At 38.5% G+C, this 27,518-nt stretch overlaps 1 protein-coding gene and 2 long non-coding RNA genes across 4 annotated transcripts; 1 reads left to right on the top strand and 2 right to left on the bottom strand.

Moving 5' to 3' along the window:
• Positions 1–4,825: 4,825 nt before the first annotated feature.
• On the top strand, positions 4,826–5,445 carry LOC143418908 (uncharacterized). The gene is made up of 3 exons (XR_013098854.1): positions 4,826–5,065; positions 5,231–5,309; positions 5,404–5,445. It is a non-coding gene; the product is annotated as an uncharacterized LOC143418908 (long non-coding RNA).
• An 11,783-nt stretch (positions 5,446–17,228) lies between these two features.
• Positions 17,229–20,792, bottom strand: LOC101482703 (B-cell receptor CD22). The gene is made up of 6 exons (XM_076884620.1): positions 20,364–20,792; positions 20,027–20,260; positions 19,583–19,843; positions 18,340–18,421; positions 18,200–18,260; positions 17,229–18,122 (listed from the first exon to the last, which is right to left on the bottom strand). The coding sequence occupies exons 1-6, from the start codon at positions 20,581–20,583 to the stop codon at positions 17,979–17,981; spliced, it is 1,002 nt and encodes a 333-aa protein (XP_076740735.1). The 5' UTR covers positions 20,584–20,792; the 3' UTR covers positions 17,229–17,978.
• Positions 20,793–23,502: 2,710 nt separating this feature from the next.
• LOC112435037 (uncharacterized) lies at positions 23,503–27,469 on the bottom strand. 2 transcript variants are annotated; one of them, XR_013098852.1, is made up of 5 exons: positions 26,971–27,469; positions 26,365–26,430; positions 25,864–26,020; positions 25,319–25,411; positions 23,503–25,021 (listed from the first exon to the last, which is right to left on the bottom strand). It is a non-coding gene; the product is annotated as an uncharacterized LOC112435037 (long non-coding RNA). The 2 variants fall into 2 exon arrangements; XR_013098851.1 differs by having other exon boundaries at positions 27,127–27,469.
• Positions 27,470–27,518: the final 49 nt, after the last annotated feature.

Raw genomic sequence — 27,518 nt, 5'->3', positions numbered from 1 at the left:
TAAGGACAATTTGATTACACAGCAAAAGCAAGACACAAGTAGGCAAAGTTCTTCGTGTTACTCATGCATGAGGGAGAGAACTACGACAAGCGACGTTCCTTCACTTGACCCCAGTCGCCCTCGTCCGCTTCCCCGTAACATTGTTCTTTTATTGAGCTCACATAGGTTCATTAACATATGACATATACATACACACATATACATACACACAAAGAGTACCTTGCCTGTGCGTTGTGTAAGTATGTGTGTATGTGTGGTGGGTCAGTGTGTGACCCCATAAATGACTTCCCTAAACCTGCTGGTCTGTAAGTCCAGCAGTTCATCTAAACCAGGGGTAGGCAGCGCCAGGCCTCGAGTGCCGGTGTCCTGCAGGTTTTAGATCTCACCCTGGGTCAACACACCTGAATCAAATGATTAGTTCATTACCCCTGGAGAACTTCAAGACATGTTGAGGAGGTAATTTAGCCATTTGAATCAGCTGTGTTTGATCAAGGACACATCTAAAACCTGCAGGACACCGGCCCTCGAGGCCTGGAGTTGCCCACCCCTGATCTTTTGTCATTTTTTAAGGCTATACGGCGTATATATATCTTCAGCTCTACACCACTTGTCAACATTTTCAGTGCAGGCTTCATTTCATACACACACATTAGCCTTAGCATCCATGTCACTCTGCTGCAACAATATAAAGTTGGTAAAGGTGTTAGCAATCATTTTATTCACCATCGATCTTACACATGGCAGGATGCAACCTATAACCAAGCAAAACAATGCCAACAATGTAAGAATGGGAGTCAAAACTTTAAGAACATATTCCACCATGGTCCAGATGTCAACCAGGCTATCCAGCCTTGTGACGCGTCTCCTCCTGATGTGTGGTCTGCCACATATTTCTGCAGAGCAGTTAAGTTCTGCAGTGCCTCGTAGATGTCCCTTCCAGTTGTTCCCATCACTGTCCACAGGACCAGAGTCCAAATGTATGTAGAATAACATTCAAACATGGGTCTCAGCTATCTTGAAAGCTGCAGGCCTCAGGCCTCGTCAGCCCTCCTGTTTTATGGCCTTTATCAACCCCCATCACCTCACTTCAGGCCTTTATCTTGTGGGGGATACTTATGACTCCTCAGTTGTCCATCCTCTCCAGGAAAATTCCTCTGTGGAAAGGGTGTTGGATCCAGTCATCTTACTGTTCTTATGATCCCAGCAGTCTTCAGAGTGTCATCGTATGCATAGTACAGTGACACAGCATTAGGTGATGTTCATAGGAAACTGCTGTCATCACCTCCACAGCTTCTGGTTCCTGTGCTTTTCACAGAATCATGATGCCATCCTCGAACTCCCTCTGCGCTGTCGATGGAGCGTGGCACGCTCCCCTCATCCTTCAGGTTCCCATCTGTTGTCCACAATCTCCTCTGTTGGCCTCTGGAAAGCCCCCTTGGCACAGCTCTCATTCCAACGCAGTTTCGTGGTCCCCATCCAGCTCGACCTTTGACCTCAACCACTGCCTGGGCTGTCAGCTATGCCTGGAATGGTTCTTGCTTCTCACTGGGCCTCTGAAGATTTCTCAGGAGATTCCTTTCAGCAACACTCTGACTGCTGCACCTATATTTCCTTGCTAGGAGGAAAAACGTCTATTTGGAAAGCATGTCAACCATCATCAAATAACACTCCTTAGTTCAGTGAACTTCACTTATAGGCCATCAAAGCCTCATCTGAACATGGATGCAACACTTTGCATAGGCTCAATACCTGTAAATGAACTGTTAATCACACAAATCACTGCAAAAATCCTAATTTAGAAAACATAGTTTCATGTAATTCATGTAATTCTGGACCCCTCCTCTTGACGCATGGACACTCCCATGAGTCAACTCATCAACCCTAGATTCCTGTCTTAAAGAAAAAGGTTAGCCAGAGCATGTCCCAGGCAACATCAAGGCGTCTCCTCCTCTGGAGCAGCCCCTCCCCGGACCTATAACACTGCAATAAAAAATGTTAGTGTGTTTTGCATACTAAGTTTCCTCAAAACCTGGCTCTGCTAGGAGCCTGCATACACACCATCATAGCCTGGAAAACAAGATCTGGAAGTGAAATCAAACTTCACACTGGTAAACAATTGTATCATGAGAGCATTCAGCATCAGCAAGACAAGTATCATGTGCAGGTTATCTCAAATCAGTAAACTACATTTATTGCCATAATTTGTTTGCCCATCATTACTGAACATGAGGTCTGCAGTTGGTGCAGTTCAGCTTACACAGAATGGACAAACCTCACTGTGTTCACGTTGAACCATTTTTTGCACTATTTTGATACCTACAGCTCCTAAATGGTCTGAGGCACAGTTTAATGTTGGCACTGCTAAAAGTAAACTTTCTACCCATTTCAATGGCAAAAATAAATATACTTTTCAAAAGTTTCAACACACTGTATGTGGTGTTTTGTGATCCACTGCTTCTTCCTAGTGATACTATGTACAATGATTAGATTTATAACACTGCTGCATCAACCCCAAAATGATGTGTTTGGATTTATAGCGGTTTGAAACAATAGAAATCGATTTAAAACAGACAGATAAAAAAGTGAGACATAAAACAAACATTGTTAATTTCAAATTTAGTTCCATTCATTTCATCATTAACTTGCACTCGCACTACTACACTGCCATTCTAGGTTCAGGCCATTAGGTGGCACAGTGCACTTGTGGCAGGATAGTGCTAACATGTAAGCAAGCTGGTATCCAGTTAGGGAAGCAACACAATTATAGAAGAATTCTGAGTAAAACCAAAGTTACTTTCCCTGGTAACTAGTTACTTTGAAAGTAATGAGTAACTTGAAAAAAACCAAACCCAAAAGAAAAAGCAAGCACACTTAGGCAAGGACAAGAAAAGAATTGTCACGGTTCTGGGTCAGTGTTGACCCAGCATTTTGAGTTTCTTATGTTTTGGTTTATTTTTGCATTATGGATTATTTTCTGATGCTCTGGTGCTTTGTTAATTTTTATTATTATAGATCTGTTTCAGTTATTCTTGGTGAGGGATTAGCTCTTAGGTTGTGTCTCATGTTTAGTTTAGGTTTAATTCTGCCCGTGTAAAGTCCGTGTTTCTTAGTCTGCATCTTTGTTTGTTGTTTCCTGTTTTATTTTGAAAGGTTGTGTACTATGCCAGTGTGTCCAGCTTTGCTCCCCCGGTCTCGTTAGCCTTGATCTCTCCCAGCTGTGTCTCCCTCCTGTCTTCCATTCCCTGATTACTTCCCTGTGTATATTAGCCCTGTGTTTGCCCTTGCTCAGTGTCATGTCGCACCCTCAGGTTATCTGTGTGTTCCGGTCATCTGCCTGCTTAGTTTATTTTTTTGTATTCTCACTTTAGTTTAGTTTCTGTTCCGTTGCTCCAGCAATAAAGCTGTGTATTTTGAGTTCACGTCTGCCTCCGAGTCCTGCATTTTGGGTCCTATCCCCCTGCCTGCCTGCACACAGCCATGACAAAAATCACTTTTGCCCACAGTTTTACCACATGTGTGGGTTTGCCAGAGTGTATGACAAAATAGTCTTGAGTCTGCCGGGAAGTGAAAATACAGGGTGTGAGCTGTGATTGAAATTAAAATTTTAAAAACTTTATTTAATACAATTTAGTTATACCTACTGAACTTAAGGGGGAGAGAAACAAAGTATCGATCAGATACTGTGATGGACGGAGCAGTGACGGAAACTTAGGCACAGGTTAAAGGCCAAGAAAGGATTTTTTTTTATTTAACCCAAAAACATAGTTGGTTAAATCATGCAAAAAGAATCAAAATCTTGGCCCATAAAAGAGGTCAAAATAACAGAACTCTACTCAAAGTTGACAAACAATACTGATAACTCAAAAAAACTGAGGTAACTTAACGAGACATAGGGGAAACTTAAATAGTGGCTGATCAGCCCACAAAAAGGGGGTAAAACTGTCATGATCCTGGGTCATTTGACCCAGCGACCCTTGTTTTTTGTGTTTATTAGTGATGGGTCCAGCAACACTGACGCAATATTTGAAATGTAAAAGATATAAAATGATTCCATGGACAGTACAATACCTTATAGTGTGTCCTTTAAGAAAAAGTCACGTGATCGATACAGCTGCTGTATCGCTCATTGCCAACACGCCAAACTGTGTTTAAAAGGTACCGCATCAGCATCTGTCAACGGAATGAGTCGCCACCAAAAAATCCAAAATTACTCTCACAAAGAAAAAAAAATACATATCCCTCTACAACAAAATGGAGCCCGAAAGAAAAAGAAAAGTTTCTGCTGTGTGGGATCATTTCGATCTTTTAACTGCAAATAAGTTAACTGTGTGTCTGCCTTTGTTTCAGTGTAATCTATCAGAATAGGAAAAACAGCATTGTGACTTGCAGTGTAAAATATTTATTTTATTTTTTGCAGGTTAAATGTCGCATCTGTTCTGCGGAGCTTTCGTACACAAACAAAAGCACCTCCTCAATGTTTAGGCATTACAGAGCAAAACATGAAAATCAGGAGACAAACACACCAAGAATGAACACAGGTAGGCCTATATAGACATTGAGCAGCTTTATCATTTTTTTTTTTAAATTAATGTTTTATTATTTTGAAATCAAGCATCTAGGAAGATTGCTCTGGACCAGGCAGTCCTGAATTTTATTATAAAGGACTGCCAACCCCTTAGCATTGTGGAGAGTGAGGGGTTCAGGGAGCTGGTTCAGGTCCTTGATCCATCATATGTTTTGCCAACCAGAAAGGTTTGTACTGCATACTGATTTAGTTTTGTTTCATCTTCAGACCATAAAGGAATTGATAGCCAAAAAACATACGGAGGAACTCGAACGAGTGAAAATGGAAGTACAGCAAGCTGTGGCAGTGAGTATAACAGCCGACCTGTGGACCTCTTTGAATATGGAGGCTTACTTGGCTCTTACCTGTCACTACATTAATGAGAAAATGCAGTTGTGTACATCTGTGTTGGGTGTGAAACACTTTCCACAAAGTCACACTGCAGACAGTTTGGCCCAATTCAAAAAGGGCATGATGGATGACTGGGCCATCACAAATAAGGTAAGGTGTCTTGTGACCGATGCAGCACCAAACATTATTGCTCCAAATTCGACATTCAGTTTGCATTGCACACAAACTCAATTTATTAGTCAAGAAATCATGCGATCAAATCCCTGAACTTTCATCCATAAGAGATAAATCTAGACAAATCGTATCATTCTTCAGATCCAGCACTACAGCCAAAGAAAAGCTTGCTCAAGTGCAGCAGCAGATGGGATGGCCCATCTTGGAACTTATCAACGAGGTACCAACGCGTTGGAACAGCACATATCAGATGCTGTCACGGCTACATGATGAGAAAGAAGCAGTCTGGGTATCTCTTGCTTCTCTTCCAACAGATTTAAGTCCACTTACGACTGATGAATGTAACATCATAAGGGAAGCACTTCTTGTGTTGGCCCCTTTCCATCAGGCCACAGTGGAGTTGTCTGAGGAGAGTTTCAGGATCAAAGGTAATCCCGATGATGAAAATGCTATATTGTGCACTTGAGCGGAACTCTTTACATCTACACACACAAGCTGCCACCCATCTCCATGACCAACTTAGGCATCGTGTCACAGACACTGCTTCTAATCTGGAGTCATTAAGTGTGTTGACCCTCTCAACACTTTTAGACCCCAGATTTAAAAAACTTGGATTTCGTAGTTCCTCCAAGTGTAGCGAGGCAGTCAATTGCCTAAAAGTGGAGTGTGCTGCAGTAATTGCCCGCACAACATCTGAGCCACAGCCTGGACCTTCATCAGAGCAGTCACCTGTTCCAGGCAAGTTCAGTATTATCAGCTTATTCATACATTTATTTTGATGCTAATGTGTACTAATTTGGAGTAGATGACAAAAACTAAAACGGCATTAATTTTTTATTATTTCAGAAAACCCGTGGCATCGGCTCGATGAAGAAGTTGGCAGACAAACAAACAATGCAACAGCAGACTCCATCACTGAGGTCCAGCGCTACTTGGCGGAGAGAAACATTCCACGATCAGAGGATCCTTTAACGAACATCTTATCCTAACCTTTTCCACCTGGCATTACAGTGAACGTGTATTTTCCAAAGCTGGGGAAATAGTGTAAAAAAACCCACAATAGACTGAATGCAAAAACATTGGATAAACTTATTTTTCTGAATAAAAATTTATAATAAACTCTGAGTCAATTACATTTAAATGGGTAAAATTACATTTACAATACTTTCATTCTAATTTTCACTTAATGACATTCACAATATATTTTAAAGATGTCTACAACATTTGAAATGTAAAAGATATAAAATGATTCCATGGACAGTACAATACCTTACAGTGTATACAAGTATGTCTAGGTCATTGAATTAGTGTCTGTTGCAAGTCTGAAGTAAGTTGCCTGCAATGATTTTTAAGGTCCAGCAGGTGTCAGTATGGAGAAAAACAGCAACACTGTGTCGACACAGTATCGATACAGTTTGGGGAATGTGTTGAAACGCTTCACGAGGCCTCATCTACCCATCACTAGTGTTTATTCTAATTTTGGTATTAGTTCTTAGGGTTTGGTTCTTGTGTTTAGTGCTCAAGTGTTTTATCAGCCCTACCTGTGTCTTTCCTCTGTGCTCTGTTCGTGTCCACGAGTCATGTAGTAAAACAGTCTGTTTTACTTGGTTGTGTCTCGTTATGCCCATTAGTTCCAGCTGTGTCCCCTCCTGTGTGCCATTTCCTGATTACCTATTTATAGTGTGTGTCTGCCTGTGCTCCTCGTCGCGTCGTCTGTGTTTCTCTGCGTTAGTTGGTATCTCTCCGTGTGTCTCTCTGTTCCATCTCGTGTTCCAGGTTTATTAGTTTTTCCCAGTTTAGGTTCTTGTCTTTGTGCAGTCCTCGCCACCCTCGTTTCTGTGTATATTTCACCATTTGTAAATAAAACGCTCACCTGCATCTAGACGTTTCTTGCATCTTGGGTCCTCATTTAACTCCACCACACGACTGCTGCCCCAGCCGTGACAAAAACATACAAAACCTAACTGAAACTAACATAATGAACTCCAAACCCCCCCATGGTCCCGAGTTATGGAATGAGACAATTTGCAGTCCTCCATTAAAGCTCGCTCTGCCCCTTTTCCATCTCTTGCCTCTTCAATCAAGGAACTGGAGCAGCTGCAACAAAGGTAACTCAGAAAACAAAGATTAAATCATAACAATGTAGTGAATCAGAAGAGCCAATTCCCATTGAGTGAGAGCGGCACCCCATTTTTTTTTAATGAGGTTTGTCGTGTTGCCACAGTATTTAACTATAGGGATGGGTATCATTTAGGTTTTATCCGATACCAGTACCAAACCGGTACTTTTGAAACGGTGCTGAACCGGTGCTTAAAGAATGGAGAACACAAACTTTGTCCAAAAACCTTTCATGTTTAGCTGTTTTTTTTGTAAAAAGATAACAATGTTAACTATAAAATGATTGGTTAGAATCCAAAGTGTATGACATTTCAGGAAAAAAAGCACCGATATAAAGCACCGAAATGTGCGCTGCTTTTTGGTCTGGTTACTACCATTTACGTCAGAACCGGTACCCATCCCTATTTAACTGTTTTCACACATACATCGCACAAAGCACAATTTCTATGTTGAACGTAAATGCAGTTATGATCTGTGAACAAAGTCAAGATTGCATGTTTTGTGGTCTAAAGTGCCTTGGGACTCTCATTGGCTCACGCTCATGCAGAGCCGTAGCACGCACATGAATGAGAGTCAGCAATAACCTATTAACAGGGTATTGCTGACTATCCTGTTAATTGCTGAGTTTAATTTTCTCTGTATGTCATTTTTATGATAAAATCAAATGTAATTACATTAGATATTGATATTTTCATATGGGAATTGATCATGCAACATGAAACGTTGGTATTGGAAGTATCGATATTTCAGGATCAGGATCACTACCCCTCAGTGAGTGAGACAGCTTTAAGGAGGAGAGTGCGAGTGTGTGGCAAAAACACATAAATTATGTGGGTCGCAAGTAAAGGTGACATGGGCCCCGAGATTGACACCCCGGCATTAGAGCCTCTTAATGCGTGTTTTGTTTGGGTTTCCATCGGCATGGAATTACCACAAATAGAGAGGGGACAGCCTGACACAGGAAAAGACAGCCGTGTCATTTACATATTGAGTGTACAAACTGTATTCTTAATACCACCTTTTTAAACGTTAACACATAACGGAATACAGTTACTCATATTTTGTATTTTAAATACCCCCCTGTTATGCTGGTACATGTATTCCGTTACACCCCAACATTGTTTGTTGGCATAAGCAGGCAAAGATGGTCTAAACAGCTAAAAATGACTTTCTGTTATTACATTTTTCTTATTTTTTAATCCCCTTTTTAAAAATATCCTAACAATCGCAGGGTGAGAGGCCCCCTCCACTATCTCAGCAGAGGGATTCACTGACACAGAGGGAAGCTTTTGAGAGGAAGCATCTGGAGGAGGAAACATGAACATATTTACAAACTGTGTTTGGATTTTTAGAGTACAAAATATGTTAAATGTACAAGACTTCATAGAAACACACAGTGAGAAGTGGAGCCTCAGCAGGAAATAAGGCACATTAAATCAGACACTGCTAAGTTTTCTTCACAATTATAGATTTCTTTTCTCAAACTGCAGCTGATGAGAAAAATGTAAAATATGTTTGAACCTAAACTGTTGGAAATTCATCAAACAAGAATGTCTGGAATGTGTTGGAAAAAATAGAATAATGTCTCTGATTGAGACATCAATCATGATGAGACGTGAGTTTTTAATGTTATCTTTATGTAAAAAATTATATAAGTGATTAATATACTGCATAGATCTGTAATGTTTTTTAGGCTACATTTTTTATATACTTGACACAAAATGCTCTTTTGTTTGGTGTGAGTGACCGAGTTGAAAAACATTTACTTATGCACATGCACACCTCACATTAATCAGATGCAAACTACAAATATTACATAGCAATAGAAATTGTGCATTAATAAGAATAAGAACAAGTGCTTAAAAGATTCTGCCATCTTGATGTCTTCAGTGGCATGTGATTACAACACACTGCCAATGAAATCAAGCCTGTTGTTCAGTAGGGCAGGAACAATAGAACACAGACAAATAACAGATATCTTATGAACAAATATTATGAACAAAAAATATCTAATGAACAAACAGCATATTTTCAGAGAGGAGGGAGAGAAAACAGTTCACATTTTAAAACAGTGATTGATTGCACTTCAAGAAAACTAAAGATTGCAACATCTTATAGCCTAGCCGTGCGTGGTGGGGTCTCATTAGAATGCCTCCACTACTAAAAACTCTCTCAACTGGGGCAGAAGAAGCAGGGCTTGAGAGGACCTTCAAGGCAACAGTGTGTAGACTAGGGAAACGCTCTTTGTTTTTTGACCAAAAGGTGAGTGCATCACAGTCACAGTCATTTATGCTGTCTAGGTACTTGCTTATTTGTGCATCAGTGCTCGAGTCCTGGCTTGTGCTGCGTTGCAACCTAAATGCCTTGTTGTGGATAGGCGTAGCTTTGGGTCACGTGGTGTCGGTAATAGTAATAGTGATTGCTATATCACCTGTTCACGTCCCGAGGGAATTTTTGTGAATGAGTGGGTGATGGGGGAAGTCGACTTTTGCTGACCGCTCAAGCTTAGAATGTCTTTTGATCACTGTTTTTCTACAGATTTTAAGGATTTGATAACAAATAAAGGAGTTTTTAACCTGGAACTTTGACTTACGTTTTGAACAGTGGGCGCGTTAACATTATTCCCCTACTCAGCTGCTCGGCGACTCAAAGGCTTGACAGTTGCCAATATGCCTTATAGCGTGAAAGAAGACATTGTTTTGGGGGTGGTGCTGAGTCACTGTCCGATAATTCTGTGTCTTCTTTTGTTGGTGCTGCAGATGCATCACACACACACACACACACACACACACACACACACACACACACACACACACACACACACACACACACACACACACACAGGATTAGACAGGATGCTTCTAATGGTGCTGTAAAACCAAAGACAGTGTTAATAAGTGCAACAATAACAATAAATAATTATTATTATACAGCCACCTGTTAATTACTTTTTAAGGTCATCTCTGAACCTCTTCAGTGCTGATCCGGTTTCACCATTTTGGACATCCAAATCTACCCAGGTCAGTCCAAACTGGGGGTCGAGCATGGTGGCAAGGAAGTAGATCCGGTGGCTAAACGGCTCCTCTGGATCCTCTTCATCCATGCAAATCTGCCTAAAAAATTCCAGAGAACTGTTTCTCTAAGGGTCTTTTCAGTGCCCTGACCAATGTTCCCTCTAAGCTGCGCACGTGCGCAATTGCGCACTGCTGGCACGGTCTCTGCACACAGAAAATCTGCATTGCGCACAAAAAAAAAAAAAAAAGTACCTGAATTGAAATTAAAATTGAAACTTTAAGAATTCTGTTTTGCAGTGTTAGTCAGTAAGTGACTGGCTGCTCCCGTATGGGATCAGAACGATGCCACCTTATCCCATAGTCCAGCCAATGATGTGATTCATATTCGTATATACGCAGCTAATCAACGTCGTTGACAGGCTATGACAGCGTCCTTATGTGCTGACACGGTGTTTTAGCGAGCAAAGCGGCGTGGCTGATGTGGAGTGAAGCCACGTTAATGACAACGTGTACAACCATTGGAGATGTGAGCAGGACCGACGGAACAATTGACGGAAAAAGTGTGGACTCTATACTACTCTATGGGACTCTCCGCCTTGTGTTAGGTACATGTCTGTCCGGAGCACATACAAGGACTTCAGTCTTTTCTTCATTAAGTTGGAGGAAGTTGTCAGCCATCCACCATTTGATGGATTCTAAGCACTCATTTAGAATCTGCAGCTTAGAAACATTTTCAGGTTTAAAAGAAATGTATAACTGGATGTCATCCGCGTAGCAGTGGTAGCAAATGTCCTCGAAGGGGCTCAAAATATGCTGGAGAGGAAGTAGATATATTGAAAACAATAAGGGCTCCAACACAGAACCTTGTGGCACACCATAGGACAGGGACGTGGAAGATGACCTGTACTTAGAGACCGCCACAAAAAAGTATCATTCACAGAGATACGAAGAGAACCACTCTAAGGCAGACTCAGATACACCAACCCAGTATTTCAGCCTTTCAAGCAAAATGTAATGGTCAACGGTGTCAAAGGCTGACGTGAGGTCCAACATTAGGAGTACAGAACATTTTCCAGCATCGTTTTGCATCAGAATGTCACTGGAAACTCCAAGAAGGGCTGTCTCAGCAGAATGAGCGCTCAGCTTTACGACAATCGCGTTTAATGGAGCAGATATTGTCATTTAGCCAGGGTAAGGACTTAGAAACAGAAACTGATCTCATTTTAACCAGACAGATTTAATCTAAAATTGAAAAACATTATATGGATATTATTATGGATATTAAATACATCTGTTAAGAAATCAACACCGTTTTTCGGGGATAGAGTTAAATTAAAAGCGAGAAACTCTCCGCTGTAGAGGAATTTATAATGCGCGAGATAATTGTCCTGTGAACGGGAGACAAAGGCTCATGAGAAGATGTGTTAAAAGAATACAGTGATGATCAGAGATAAAAATGTCCTCAGAACAAATAGAATTAATATTCAAACCCAAAGTAAAAACAATGTCCAGTGTGTGTCCTTTGTTATGTGTGGGGCCTGACACATGCTGGGTAAAATGAAAAGAATCCATAATGTTGATAAAACCTCTGGCAAGGTCAGAGTTGTCATCAACATGTATGTTAAAATCCCCAACTAAAAGCAGTCTGGACAACCGCATAGTGGAGGACAGGAAGTCGCTGAACTCTGACATAAGCAAGCTATTTGGGCGATACACCACAGCACAATAGCAGCAGCAAGAGTCCTTGTTCTTGCAGGCAACATGAGCAGTAACTCCCAGGAAAGACCGAAGCCTCCGGTCAGACCAGAGGTCTGTTGTTATTGCTGCATTTGGCTGGATATCCAGGGCTTTATGTCAGCCTCTCTGTCAAGGTGGTCCTAGACACAGGAGTGTATTTGCTGTATTTGAAGGACATTCAGGAAGTGTCTAAAATGTGGATTCTCAATGATAGTCAGGGGGAGAGAGCATCCAACTATAAAGTCCTGTAGGATGGACTAGGTGATGGCCTGTTGCCTGGGTGAATTTGGGCAAAATAAGTGGATGCTTGGAGCAAACAATGATAATTGAGGCTGTGTGGGATTGACCGCTATCACTGATGTTGCAGATCTGTACTCCAAGTACCTACAAAACAGGGAAATAGGAATCTGTAAAACATCTGTTTCTATTCAACCACAACAAACTACTGTATCTTACAAGCACAGTGATTTTAAATCTATCAATGAGGCAGATCTTTGCATACAAAATAACCTAACCCAATCCAGTGTGACACATTTATAGATCATTAGGCACAACTAGTAATAATGAAAATACTGGAGTGTTCAGGGTTGCAAGACCTTAAATAACAAGAACAGAAAAACAGTTGAATTAAATCTGCAAAAGACAAAATGTCTGTGCATTAACTTTGCATATTGCATTAAGCCTCCTCATGTCAGTCAGCTATCAGACACAGCTGTATTGACAAGAAATGAACTACTCAATAAAGTCTGAAGTTACACCAATACAAAATAACTGTCTAATAATGACATGTTGCAGTAGCCCCTACACACTGGACTGGTTTTGTAGGGCAACATAGTAGAAAACACCTAAGACAGTCATAGTCAAAGATCCTTAAGTTCGATTTTAGAACTTTAGGACTCAGTTTTGCCATCTGAGCTATCTGGACCAAAGCCATAGACTGCTCTGATCTGAGCTTCACTGTTGAGAATACCGCTGTTAGCCTAGCAATGTTAAAGGGACACTCTTGAAACGCCCGTCCTTCCTTACGAGTCAGCAACCACATAAATATGCCCATTAAAGTCGACAACAAACCACACCATACTAGCTCTTAAAGTGCTCACTGAAATGGTTTCGATATATTTCTGCTCAATGAATTCACCAAAATACCTAAAGTTAGTGAAAACTATTTAAGTAGGTGATAGCCAGTGCTAGTGCTAGCTACCTGTACATAGCATGTAACGTTAGTTACAATCTTCACCAGTGTTGGTCAAGTTACTTGAAAAAAGTAATCAGTAACTAATTACTGATTACTTCCCCAAAAAAGTAATCCCGTTACTTTACTGATTACTTAGTTACTTTTTAAAAACACGATTTACAACCTGAATAGGTAATAAAGAGATAGAGCTTTCAGCCCAATTATATGCACCATTCTCTGATTTGAATAAATTTGTTTAACATTTAAACCTATTTTCTGCACATTTCAGCACATAACATAAAATATTTTTTGTGTTTACACTCAGTCTTTCAAATAGATGCAAGTAAAACACAGCAGAAAATAAATAATGTCAAAGACTCAGCGGTCCTGTTGCTCTATTTTCACCTGTAAAGCAGGAGTGGGGCAGGCAGAGGTGTGCCCTGGTGCAGGTGTGCCGCAGCGGTTTGTTGAAAAATCCACGAGTTTCTCTGTGAGTTTCCCATTACGTCGTTGTGCACTCGGAGCTTGTTTAGGGGTTTTTTTCGCTGTAAAAATGTTTTTTCTTCCCACGCACAACGGACACTAATGTTTTTGTCACTTTTTATGGAATCAAACTCAAAATAAGGTCAGTACTTCCACGCTTTAAACGCTGCATACTCATACTCTCTCCCACACTCGATATATTATCCATTGTTGATCTGCACACAGCTGTTGACATGAACGTCGCACTTATGTTACTGTCATGAGACATTCTCGCAAAAAAATCACGGTTTTAGTAACGCAGTAACGCAGCGTTTCTACGGAAAAGTAACGGTAATCTAATTACCGTTTTTGCAATAGTAATCCCTTACTTTACTCGTTACTTGAAAAAAGTAATCAGATTATAGTAACGCGTTACGTGTAACACGTTACTGTAATCTGATTATTTTTTTACTGCCCATCTCTGATCTTCACAAGTTAAGTCTGCAGAGAAAGTTGCAAAAATTCTGTCCCTAAATAATTTATACCGCTTGAAGAACACATTATAAATAACAATATTACATGAACATGACCTGGTCATCTGAGGTTGGAAAGGTAGGCAGAAGAGTTTGAAAATGGAAAGCTGGCTACTGGCTAGCTTACCTTTGAGGGTGTTTGCGCTCCAGGTGTCTGGTGAAGGTTGAAGTAGTCCCGGCTGTATCGGTCAAGGAGACTTTGCAAAATCTGCATTTTGCCAAATGCTTCTTTTTGCATTTACCGAAAACTCTTTGTGGTCAATGTTATGACAGACGAAGTCTCTGACCTTTCTGTAACTTACTGATATGGCATACTGCTCAATCTAATGGGTTGCATTTAGTTGTGTTTGAGGGGCGCGAAAGGCGAAATAATAATATGCCCCAATATGGAGGGATTTGAGCACAGCGAGCCACTGTGTGTCACTGTGTGAGAGCTGAGCAGCGAAAGGAAATTAAGTGAGGAGCCGGCTCTCGCTCAATGGGAGTCGACTCTTCTGATTCCCAACAAAGTACTCTAAGCACGGCTCTTAGAGCTGATGGTTTTGTGCATGACCCATTATCGAATGTTACGTTGTGTGTCATGGATACTGTTGACTCCAAATCTCCCGACCACTATGTTCATCTGAGACAGCAAAACTGAGACAGCGAGACCAAGACAAGACCGAGACAAAAGTCCGTCGAGACCAGGACAAGACTAAGACCACGTAAAAGTGGTCTCGAGATCAAGACCGGTCTCAAGACATCCAACTCTAATGACTGCCCAAACAAACATAACTGACCTAAACATGAAATTGTCATGAATCGCCGTGCGGCAGGCAGGAGTAGGACCCAAAATGCAGGACTCACAGGCACGAGGGGATGAACTCAAAACTCAGCTTTATTTGCCGGCAGAACCAAATATACAAACTTAAACTAAACTGGGAAACCAAACTAAGAACTCACAGAGAGACACAGGGAGATCCACACACGGCATGAGGGACGACGTCACACTGAACAGAGGGAGACGCAGACAGAAATACACAGAGGGTTAACGAGGGAAGTGGGAACACACGGGGAACACAGGTGACACTGATAATCATAACGAGACAGGGCGGGGTGAACTGAACACTGACGGGAGAGGTGAAACAGGAAGTACAGGAGGAGAGAGAGCACGAGTAGAACCCCAACGTAACAGGCAGGGGAGACATGGAATAAACACGAAAGGGGACGAGGGCTCATAAATACATAGAGGGTACACAGGGGGAAGAGAGAGCACGGGGAGAACTTAGACATAATGGGCAGGGGAAGCATGGAATAAAATACAAACATACAAGGAAACTAAGAACGCTGGGCCAACATGGCCCAGGACCATGACAGAAATGACACACAAGGGTATATATAATGGCTGATCAGACCATAGTGACACACAAGGGATAACTAAACAAAACACAATTGTAAATAACAAACAGTGCAGTATCATCTGGTTTGTTAATAAACTAAACACCAAAGAAGAAAATCAAAAACCACTTAAACCTAAACCTTTTTTGACAAAGGTTAGTCAAAAATCAAACTAATGAAGTGGTATGAATACATAAGCAAACTAAATGTGCACCCTTAGAAATAGAACAAATGTATCCAAACCAATCAATAAAGTTATTGGAAACTAAAGTGTGTTACTGTGTTGAAATGAAGAAATGAAAATACAAGAGTTACTGACTTTAGAGTGTGGCCATGGGTTTGGCCATCACATTTGGGAATATCTGGATTATTGATGGTTTGAATCCTGTGAACATTTCTGGATATCTCAGGGCCAATCATCAAAAAAACATCCTCTTTTTAAAACAGCAGCACTTTGAATCAACAAGAAGCCCAGAGTTACACGGAGTTAACATGCAGAATAAAATGTTTAGGCTCCACATGTTAGTAAAGTCTGTTGAATAAGCAGAAGAAAATACAGAAGAGTAGAAGATGTTTCACTCAGAACATTCTACTTTATTTGATCACTTTCTGCTGTGGTCAAATTGTGGAAATCAGGTCAGTGAAACCAGACATCCTTCCTGTTCACAACATTAATATGCACCCCTGGCTCTGCAGTGCAAGTGTGCATTCTTTGTTATACTTGGATACTTACCTGCAATACTCACTTGCCACCCTCTCCTGCCCTAAAGAACTCTGGTCAGTCTAATTCGCACTCACTGTTTCTCAATGGAATATACCAAGAGCTTAATATTACTGCACAATTTACACCTCACTTCTGCTCTGGCTTCTTCTCTCTCCTCTCCTGATAGAAACAGCAACTTGAACAGTTTCTCTGAAATCCCATCATACTAAAGTAATTGTAACGTATGTATATCTGTGTATATATAACCGAACTCGTCCTTGACAACTGCTTCTTTGTCCTATAATCTACATAGTGTACCAACATATATAACTTCTATAAGATGATTAATTATAATATTTACTTCAAACAAAATGTATTGTTTCTGCTTCTGTGTATTCTTAGGCTACGTCCACACGTACCCGGGTATTTTTGAAAACGCAGATTTTTCTATGCGTTTGCACCTTTCGTCCACACGTAAACTGCGTTTTCGGTCACTGAAAATGGAGATTTTTAAAATCTCCTGCCAGGGTGGATATTTTTGAAAACTCAGTTTTTGCGTTTACGTGTGGACGAGAAAAACGGAGAAAACGCAGCGTCAAAAGGTGTGCGCATTTTTTGACGTCAAACTGTGCGCCACGTTATTGTTTTGGTGAAATTAATTTCTACAATACTATTACTGTTAATTGTACTCTCTGCAGTGTTTAAATGCTTACATATACACACACAGTTACTGTCCCTCCACACATAGGACTCAGTTCTGCTTCTATGCCCCATCTTTGTTTACTTTTTCCCACCGAGGCTTCTAGACTTCTGATTGGCCAACATTTCTGCATGGGTAGGAATATAGCGCCACCTGTTGCTTTGGCATGTTCCTAGCAGCGTTTTCCTTCGTTTCTGCCTTTACGTGTGGACGGGATTATTTTTTAAAACAAAAACGGAAAATCTCTGTTTTCAAAAATACCCGTGTACGTGTGGACGTAGCCTTATATAGAGAAACCATTTATATCACTCTGATGAAGTGTTAAGATTACTGAAAAATCAGGTGTTATTTAATTGTTTGTTAAAAAAGTTGATAGTTTATCAAATAAATGCAATTATGATAATAATACATCAGGATATCAAACATCAGAAAACAGACTATGATAATCATGTTTGATCACATACGTGTATTTTTCTACAAGTGATAAGCAAAGAAAAAGAGCAGCAAAAGAACTAGAGAACTAGCTCCAGTAGCCACCATGCTGGCTAAATTATGATGCTCACTGAGTGAACAGACCAAACCTCCCATGATGCAGCTTCTTTCTGCTAATGGGAATTATGTCTTTGTTGACAAGAAATTAGTTGATTCTGAGTATGTAGCATGAAATTATATTATGATGGTGAAAAAAAACAAGCTTAAAAACAGAAGAAGAATGCTCAAGCAGGCAATGCATTTCCCAGATATTCATTTGAATCTTCTAGCGAGGCTCATTGTATTATGTGAGGAGCTGCTCACCACAGGGCTGTACTTTTTAATTTGATTTAACAGCAGTGTAACACAGTAAACTCAAAAAAGTTAAAGTAGGTGGTTTTTATATTAACAAGAGTCAAACTTGTAATTTGAAAAAATAAAATAAAGATTTTATGTTTCTGTGGTGAGCGTAATTAAATCATGTATGATCTGCATGAAGTTCAACAACTTTGTTACATTTATTCTTGTTGAGATGATGTGATACAATCTAGGAAGACTGATTAGTTGCCTGGACTCTTTCATTCAAATAGTTTTCAGTTTTTAAGTGTAACTCTCTGTTCCTCCAGGTGTCTGTGGGGCTGAACTGCTGTTGCTGTAGAGAGGATCTGCCTGGTTTTTAGAGAAGTGGATGCTGGCATACTGAAGATCATCCTGTTTCTGTGGCTCCTCCTGATCAGAGACACACTGCATAGAAAAAAATGATCTTAGATTAGAATGGTGAATGATGATTTTTTTTACTGCATTTATATTTCTGGTTTCACCTGTTCTTTGTTGTCTGCTCTGCCTTCAGTCTTGGATGATTCCTTGGAATTCCTCTTTTTTCTGAGGAATGAAATGATAATGAACAAAAGAACAACACAATGACTGAAAAGTAAAAGTTTAATGCGACAGATCTGCTCACCGAATCCAAAGGAAGACAGGGAGGGATGTGACAGACAGGAGAACAGCAGCAGTTACTCCAGCAGCTTTTATCTTCTTTGCTCCTGATCAAGATCAAAGTAAAGCACTAATAGTTAATTGAGTATTCCATAACGTTCGACCTGTGTATGGCCTGAACAGTGTTGGAGTTTTAGGCTACAGAAGCCAAGTTCTTCTCCAGTGAAAAATAAAAATAGAAATCTATTTAAACACAGCAGAGTAACGTGACCTCACTCTGTTAATCTCAAACAGTGTTTTATCATAACGTTTCTCTCATTTCAGTTGTCTCAATGCACTTTATACTGTAAAGTAAAAAGCCTACAATAAACATTCATCCTTTACAGTGGCAGCAGTTGGCTATTGTCTCTGGAAACAGGGTTAACTGGGCGCGCCCCTTATTCCACTGAAAACTGTAGCACATCTTAATTTCATAGCCTCGTCTGTATTCGATTAAAAATCACTTCAAGCTGAGTGGCCTGCAGCTTTATCTGGCTGGGTGCACATGGGCATTATGGATAAATCCCTGGTTTTTAACAGGAGGTTAAAAATGTCACTGGCTCTGCTTTCAGTATTCTGAGATCAGTTACAATCTGCTTTTTGCATGGAAACAGGACTAGCATTAGCAATAAACATGGTTCTTGTCATCGTGATAGATAAGTTACAATGTTGATTCTTAGGACTCTTTAGCACATGAATAAGGAAAGCCTTGACAGCAGACAGTGGGACTCCTGCCATATTCTGTTTAACCACACAGGCAAGTTGAACAGTTACAGGTGCAGCCAGTATTTTATTTTTAATATATTTAAATTATCTTTGTAAATCAAGTTGCAGGCCTGGTTTTCTGAACTCATTAATGATTATTTTGAGATATTTGGCCCTCACAGGACAGACACCATACAAACATATGCTTTTAAAGATGATGATGGATTAGTGTAGATTCAAAAGAGCAAAGTTTTTAACATCAGCTCTGGTTTAATTATCTGTAGCAGCGCTATGAGTCCATACAACGCTGAAGAGGAAACATTTTGGCAAAATAAATACTTGCACATGTGTACATTTAGGTAGTAATACAGTTCTATCTGTGCTGAGGTATTTTGAAGGTGATCTGTTATTATAAATTCTAGTGCCATCCAATAATTAGCCATAGTGCATGAATGTAGATTGTGCCTGACTTTTTGACTGCACTCCTTTCTGAGTGTATCCAGTATGTAAATATAAATGATTACCTGGCACAATGGTCTGCTGTAAGGTGGAGTTATGACGTCCCAGCTTGTTCTGGGTTTCACAGTAATAACGCCCACTGTGTTCAGGTCTGAACTTGGTGACGGTGAAGTTCTGTCCAAATGCTTTTGGTAAATTTTCATCCTCCTTGTACCAGGTGTAGTTAGCTGCTGGGTTAGCATCACTGCTACAGGTCAGAGTGACTGAACTGCCCTCCACTATCTCAGCAGAGGGACTCACTGACACAGAGGGAAGCTTTGGAGCATCTGGAGGAGGAAACATAAGAATGACAACAAAACCAAATTTTAGAAATTTATATTCTAAAAAGAAAACATTGTAAACCTCCCAAAAGAAAGGCCTCTGACTAAAACTAACATACAGACACATTCACGTAAATAAAGAAAAATTAAATATAATTCTCTTAATGAAACAAAAAGTAGTGAACTCACACACTGTTGGAGAAGGGAATATCTCATATCCTTTCACAGCGCAGTAAAAACGGTCTGCAGAATCAAATGTGTTCAGCTGTAAATATTGTTCGTCTGATGAAAGTTTGTGTCCATTCCTGTACCAGATGTAGGAAGATTGATCGGGTAGCTGACAGTTGTTGTGACATGTCAGCTCTGTCCAGTTAGAATAAGAGTTTACTGTTGATCTCCTCACATGTACCTGGAGCTGTGGATCTGGGACTAAAAAAAAACAATGACATTATATCAGAAATATCTCAACATCTGCACAAATACACATGGAAATGTTTAACGTGAATTCCAGTCAAATATTTTTTACCTGTAACAGTCAAAGTGACTCCAGGTGATCCAGTATATTTCCCTCCTGGATCGTTTGTTATGAGCATGAACTTGTACTCAGCTGAGTCGCTCTCTCTCAGGTCTGAGATTCTCAGAGTGCAGTCATTGTTTTCACACTGATACTGAACTCGACCTGAATACTCTGGATCTGTTTTCAGGTCCACAGGCTCATTATCTTTGACTGTAGTAAACCAGAACATTTTCTGGATTCTTGTCTTTATGTCATTTATAGTCGATAGGTATCTGAATTTGGAGTGTATTTCTGCTGTTGATCCTTTGAAAGCACAGACCTGAGTAGAAGTGTAAGTCACCACTGTAACACAGAGCCCATTATAGAAAAATCAAAAAGCAGACTTATTTATATTCACTTTCATAGATCTGAATTCAATTTCTAAGATTCCATTTAGACATGTTTCATAGAGAACAAGACAGAATACAGCATAATACTGTTCTTTAAAGTGTGACTGGAACCTGTCAAGAATCTCATATATGTTTGCAAAAGGTTTAAACTGAAAAAGACCCAATTACTTGGGGTCTTATTTCTAACTAAAATATCCATACAAAAGGAATGAAAGAAGAAAAACAGAAAAATGAAAAAAAGAAAGAAAAATAGAAAAGGAAGAAAAACAGAAAAAAAATACAAAAGGCATGTAAGGAGTGTGTTTTTGTTTCCATTAATATAACTAATATTTCCTCTAGTCTTCTAGTAGTTAACACCGTCAAAATCAAAAAATGGCCTGCGTTTTTTAATGCTAATTGGTACTTATTTTTAATTTCTTCTGATGGAATATAGTTGTACTTAAGCAATTGTATTTTACTCATATTAACTTTATATCCTGATAGTCGACCAAAGTATTCAAATAACTGCATTAATTTAGGTAGAGAGTTTGATGGTTGACCCAAAAATATTAAAATATCATCTGCATAGCAGGCTAATTTATTATGGAGTGCCAGGACTGCCATAATGCATTAATTAAATACACCATTAAATAATTAATTAAATGTGTCAATAATTAATTAATTACATGTGTCATAACTATTTATTTAATTAATTAATTCCAATTTTAATTAATTATTGCCACATTTAATTAATTATTTAATGGTGTATTTAATTAATGCATTATGGCAGTCCTGGCACTCCATAATTTATGCTCCTTCTCATGGATATTAATACCTTCTACTTCTTTGTTTTGCCATATATAGTGAGCCAATGGTTCCAGATATAACGTGAATAATAATGGTGAGCACGCACAGCCCTGCCTTGTTCCTCTTTGCAGCTTAATACTATTTGATAGGTAGCCATTAATTTTAATCCTTGCCGTAGGGTTATCATAAAGTGCCTGTATTGTCTTAATTATTATTTCATGCAAGCCAAATCTATGCAAGACTCCATAAAGAAAGTTCCAATTAACTGAATCGAATGCTGAATCGATACTGATTACCATTGCTTCTACTTTATTCTGTCGAATATGGTTAATAATTTGTAGTGTCCGCCGTACATTATCTTGTATTTGGCGCTCTCGAATAAAACCTGTTTGATCATTATGAATTAGACTAGGTAAGAACTTTTGTAATTGTCTAGCCATGATAGATATAAACAGCTTATGATCTGTATTAAGAACAGATATTGGTCTATATGACACACATTCTAATTTATCTTGTTTTCTTTTGGGATAGCAGAGATAATTGCTTCTTTCCAGCTAAAAGGTACTTGAGCCTTCTTTAAGACCCAATTCAGTGTGAGAAGCATCACTGGTATTAATTCTTCTTTTAGCTCCTTATTGCTCTTCTTAGTTCCTTTTCTGTTATATCTTCAATCGAAGTTTTATTCTGTTCTTCATTCAGTACTGGTAAATCGAGAGAGTCTAAAAAACTGTTCATTTCAACTATACTACTCTCTGTCTTATTAGCATAAAGAGTCTTATAAAATGTTTCAAATGCACTCTGAACTTCTCCTAGTTTATTTTTTATTAATTTTGTCACTGGATGTTTAATTTTGTGAACTGTATTATCTGCTATTTACTTTTTTAGTTTCCAGGCTAAAACATTCATTGCTTTAGATCCTCCCTCGTAATACCTTTGTTTAAGAAACATAAAAAAAAATTTAATTTCATATGTAGTCAAATCATTTATTTCATTTCTTGTTTTGATGATTTCCTCCAATATATCCTGTGTTGTTTTTCTTTTATGCCTTTTCTCTAATTCTTCTAACTTATTTTGCAGCTCTTCTAATTTTTTATTTCTCATCTTTTTTTTTATAATTGCTTATATTGCTATAATTTTCCCTCTCAGGACAGCTTTTAAAGTATCCCACAGAATAGGAGGAGACACCTCACCATTATCATTCGTTTCCATATAGAAGTGAATCTCTTTCTTAATTTGTTCTTTGAAGTGTGGATCATTCAGTAAGCTTGAATTTAATTTCCAATTATTGAGTTTTGGTTGCAGGTTTAAATCAATGGACAGGTATACTGGTGCATGGTCGCTTAAGTCTATTGCTCCAATTTCACAAGTGTTTATTCTATCTTTATTTTCCCCAAAGGTAATAAAATAATTTATTCTTGTGTATAACAAGTGCGGTGAGGAAAAATAGGTATAATGCAAGTTTCTCCATATATCAATTAGTCCCACCTCCTTCATCAATGTATTTATATTCTTAATTAATGTTTTGGTATTCTGTGCTTTTCTATTGGAAATATCTAGCTTTGGTTATAGATGTATATTTAAATCTCCTCCGCCAATTAGAAAACCTACACTCAAAAAAATGAAACGTTGACTTTAATTAAAATTTTGTCAACAGGTTCCACGAAATTGAATTATGTTAGTTTAAAGCAAAAATCTTTAGTTCATCTAATTTAAAAAAACTACTTAAGATTAACAAGACATATTTAAGACTAACTAAATCAAGTTATGTTGTATGAACATAGATGATATATTTTCAGGTTAGATAGTTTAGATTAGTTACTTCAACACATTTCTTATTTGTGGCAGTAAAATGTTAAATTTAAGTTAGATTAATTCAAATATTATATTTTCAGCCACCTTGTGCTTTATTAATTAGTTTTACATAAATCTATTTTGTCAACAGGTTCCACACAAATGAATTAAGTACATCCAACTTATTTTTTAAAATTTATTTTATTGCCAACACATTCAGTGAGCATTTGTGTAAACCCAGTCCAAAATAAAACACAACAGCTCATTAGGGTTAGTAATTAACAGTATGTAGACAGATGCAACATCAAGACTTTAAATTAAATGTCTGTATCTACCAGAAATAGAAGAGAAAAAAAACGCATTGAAGATCACATAACACATTGATAAGATGACACTTGAGTTATGCACATGTGATGCTAGTAAGGTCTGTGAGTGTTTTTTTCTTTTAGTGTCTAAAATGGATAGCAAAGTTGCTATTTGCAATGATTGCTTAGGGTCAGTCCAGTAACACAATGCCAATGAAGTGCTTTCCTTTAACAATGCAAAGTGAAGTGTCCACCTCAACAGCCACAATTTAAAAAAAAAAAAAATGTAACAACAACAATAATAACAATAATAATAATAATAATAAATAGTCCACTGATATTAGCAATCAAAGAAAATTACATCACCATCCCAAATAAAACTTTAACAAAACATGCCAACATTATGGTCTAACAATAAAACAGCTTGTCAGCGTTCAGTTTTTTTGCAACAGCACAGCAGTAACCATTTAACACTCGCCACTGTCAACATTTATTTTACCAGTGTTTGGGCAAAAAACTTCAGATGTAAACATTTTAACATGGAAACAATTGTTCGTCTTTAAAAGTCCACAAAATATACATTCATCCTGCATTCCCAACTTGGATGATCTGATATCCTCGTGTTGGTGTTGTTCCCAGACCATCATGAAAATGTTGTTCCAGGTTCAACATTGCAAGTGACCAATCACATTGTTGTGACGTTATTCTATTCCAAGCCATTCGTGCATTTATGAAATTCCAATGTTGCAAGGACAATATCAATTCTGCTTACTGTTTATTAAAGGGTTACGGTTAGGGTTAGGGTCAGTTGATCGGCGGACAGAGGCGGTTTCACGCAGCTTAAGTACAGTTTTTTGTTTTACGCCGGTTTTTCCCGAAGTCGCAAAAGTATGACGTCACAACATTCTGATTGGTCACTTGCAATGTTGATCCTGGAACAACATTTAGTATGATGATCTGGGAACAACACCAACACGGGGATATCAGATCAACCTCCTAACTTACCCTTATTTTTAGTATGTATTGCAATTACCTTTACAATGCACACAATGTAACACAAACTGAATATGAATATATTTCCACCTCATAACAATATGCCTTGAACGCTAATATACACACCACCCTTCAACATTTCTGGTGCAGTATCATCTCTCAATTAAATCCTTTAAATCTCAATGCTTTTGATTGTCTCTTAGCTTTCAGTCTTGAGGTTAACTGAGATTCAGTGCATATATCCCACCCATTAAGAGTGCACATGCAGAGGCCAGGTCTTCCAGGTCATGCAGGACACACTAGATGGTTATACCCACATCGGCTGGAGAAGTGCTGGCATCAGCTCTTTCGATGGTAAAGATAGCAAGGGTAATTTGTTCCAGCTCCCTCTGAACAGCTGTAGCTTAGACACAAAAACATAGAAAAATGGCATCCAGTTTTAAAAAAAGAAAGAAAAAGGGCCAAAGCTACCCTTTAATGACGTAAACACAATATTAGGAACATGCACCCCAGTGCGCCACTATTTTAGACTACAGATTCAACGATAAATATAAATAGTTTGGGTATACAAGAAGATTTCCCAAAACATTTAAACAGGTTCCATGCAAATTACAACAACAACAACATTACAACATGCAACAACATTAGTTATTCAAAATTTGGTTTAATACAGATAAAAAACTAAACTAAAATTACCAACCAATTATTCTTTGAAGAGGATGCTTGGGTCTTCATTCAGGTAAAAAGGTAGTGCCCTGAGGACACACTCCCTCCCCTTTTCAATACTTTCCTTCTGTAGAGAGTGGCAGAGATACAGGAAGAGAAAACAGATATACTTTAGGATGACAGAAACTCACATTATACGCAAAATGAATGACATATCCACTGCACAGATAGACATGTACACAAGACCAACTAATCATCACATGGACATGAATAGTTAACCTGTTGGGCAGGGTTTCCACCACATTATATATGTCCATAATGGAGGTAAAGACAAACTAATACATCATCTTTTTTGCATTCAAAACATAACATAAAAATATTCACTTCTGGTTTAACCTAAATCAAGGGATCAGATTTTACATATGTTTAGGTAATTTAAATTTTCCAACGTTTTGAGTACCAAACTTTGTCTTGCTTAATATAAATGTAAGTGCACTGTGCAGCTACCATACACTAGCTGTTTAAATTTGAAAATGATCTTATTAGCCATAATATTTTGCTACCAACAGAATAACGCACCTGTGTGGCTGGGGCCAAAGTTTGTCTAATTTTCTTCCCTGCAACGCCTCCTTTTTTTCTTGAAGACTTTTATGAGCTGGTCAGTGTATTGGTCAAGTTGTGTAAAAAGCCTTGGAACATGTGCAGCAGTAGTAATCCTCACATATTCTGCTTCCACCTGAAAATATGTCAACAAACACAACATACTGTACTGTAAATATACATACTATATGTACACATATACAAACTAAAACTAATGTAGTAAGACCTCATTAAAGCTATAATTTTAACACAAACATTTACACAAAATGCTAATGGAGCCATTACAGCTTTTATTGTTATTTATCAAGTTCCAAAAAATATTGATCACAGCTGATCTGAAAAGAATTTCATGCCTCAGGCCCTTGAACTGCAACCATGGTTCAGATGTGGAGAAGAAATAACAGGGGCATGGGATGGGTCACAAAAGAAAACTTAACTTATAAAACAGTTTTGTTTTTAAAAGTATAACAGTTCACATACCACATACAAGCTCAGCAATACCACATACACCACATCAGTATAGGAGGGAGCAGGTAAAGGCAGGATCTGAGATTTATAAAGAAAAAAAAATTAATTCCTTAATTTCAAGAAGCAAATTATTGTTTGAATTACAACTAAATAAAATACTACTCAGAAGAAAAGCAAGAGATTGACACTGCCATGTGCTAACTTTCTATAGAAGCAATTATCACCAGGTCTGTCGACCTCCATTGTCTGTCCACTCATATGTCTTGAATAATTTTATTAAAAAAAGTAAGTGTGTACTTTCACAAACTGTAATTTATAACTACATTGATATGTATAACTCCGCTAGGAAACATGCTGTATTTACAGACCATTTTTACATAATACAGATTACTGATAGAGCAGAACAATGGTGTCACAGTGGCTTTCGCCCTTGACTTTTTGGATTTTAAATGTCACTTTATGCTATCCTTGCTATCCTATTCGATATTTCCGACTCTCGGATTACAGAAAAGGAATCCCAAGAAAGCAAATGGAAAAATAACCCCTTGAAAGAATAACCCCATGAACCCCTGTAGCTAATCCCTTAATAAAACAAAAAACAATAAAAATGTTTCTTACACAGTCCACAAAATAAGCATGTCCAGGACCCAGTAAAACTAATGTAAAACAAGCACACGCAAACGATATAACATGTCTTGTAAGACAAACGCAAAATATAACCATGCTGGACATATAGATACTACACAACATAGTCAAAGAAAAAAGTGGTCTTACCTCTCAAAGAAACAGCAGCTTGGCGCCAAAACAGCCTTTTTCAGTTAAATTTGAAGTCTTGTGCATGAGCAGGCACAAGCCGTGAAACCTTCTTGTTCTGCGCGGTTTCATTACAACTGTTTTTGCATTACTGCCACCTTGTGGATATACAAGGTATATCGATCCTAATTGACTTAAATGTTATGCGATCAAGTAACACATTAGTATTATGTACGTTGAATAATAGACACAATTACGTAGACTTGATTAGAAAAACATATGTTAACTTAACAAAAACATATATTTTAAGTAAAATGAAAATAAATAATTAATATACACTGAACAATCCACCTCATTCATTTTTTTGAGTGTACTGTCTCTGTTACCATCATGTCTATAATTTTCTTAAAGAA

This window comes from Maylandia zebra, linkage group LG6 (genome assembly GCF_041146795.1).
Source record: "Maylandia zebra isolate NMK-2024a linkage group LG6, Mzebra_GT3a, whole genome shotgun sequence".
NCBI lineage: Eukaryota > Metazoa > Chordata > Actinopteri > Cichliformes > Cichlidae > Maylandia > Maylandia zebra.
This window is presented reverse-complemented; position numbering and strand designations above follow the sequence as displayed.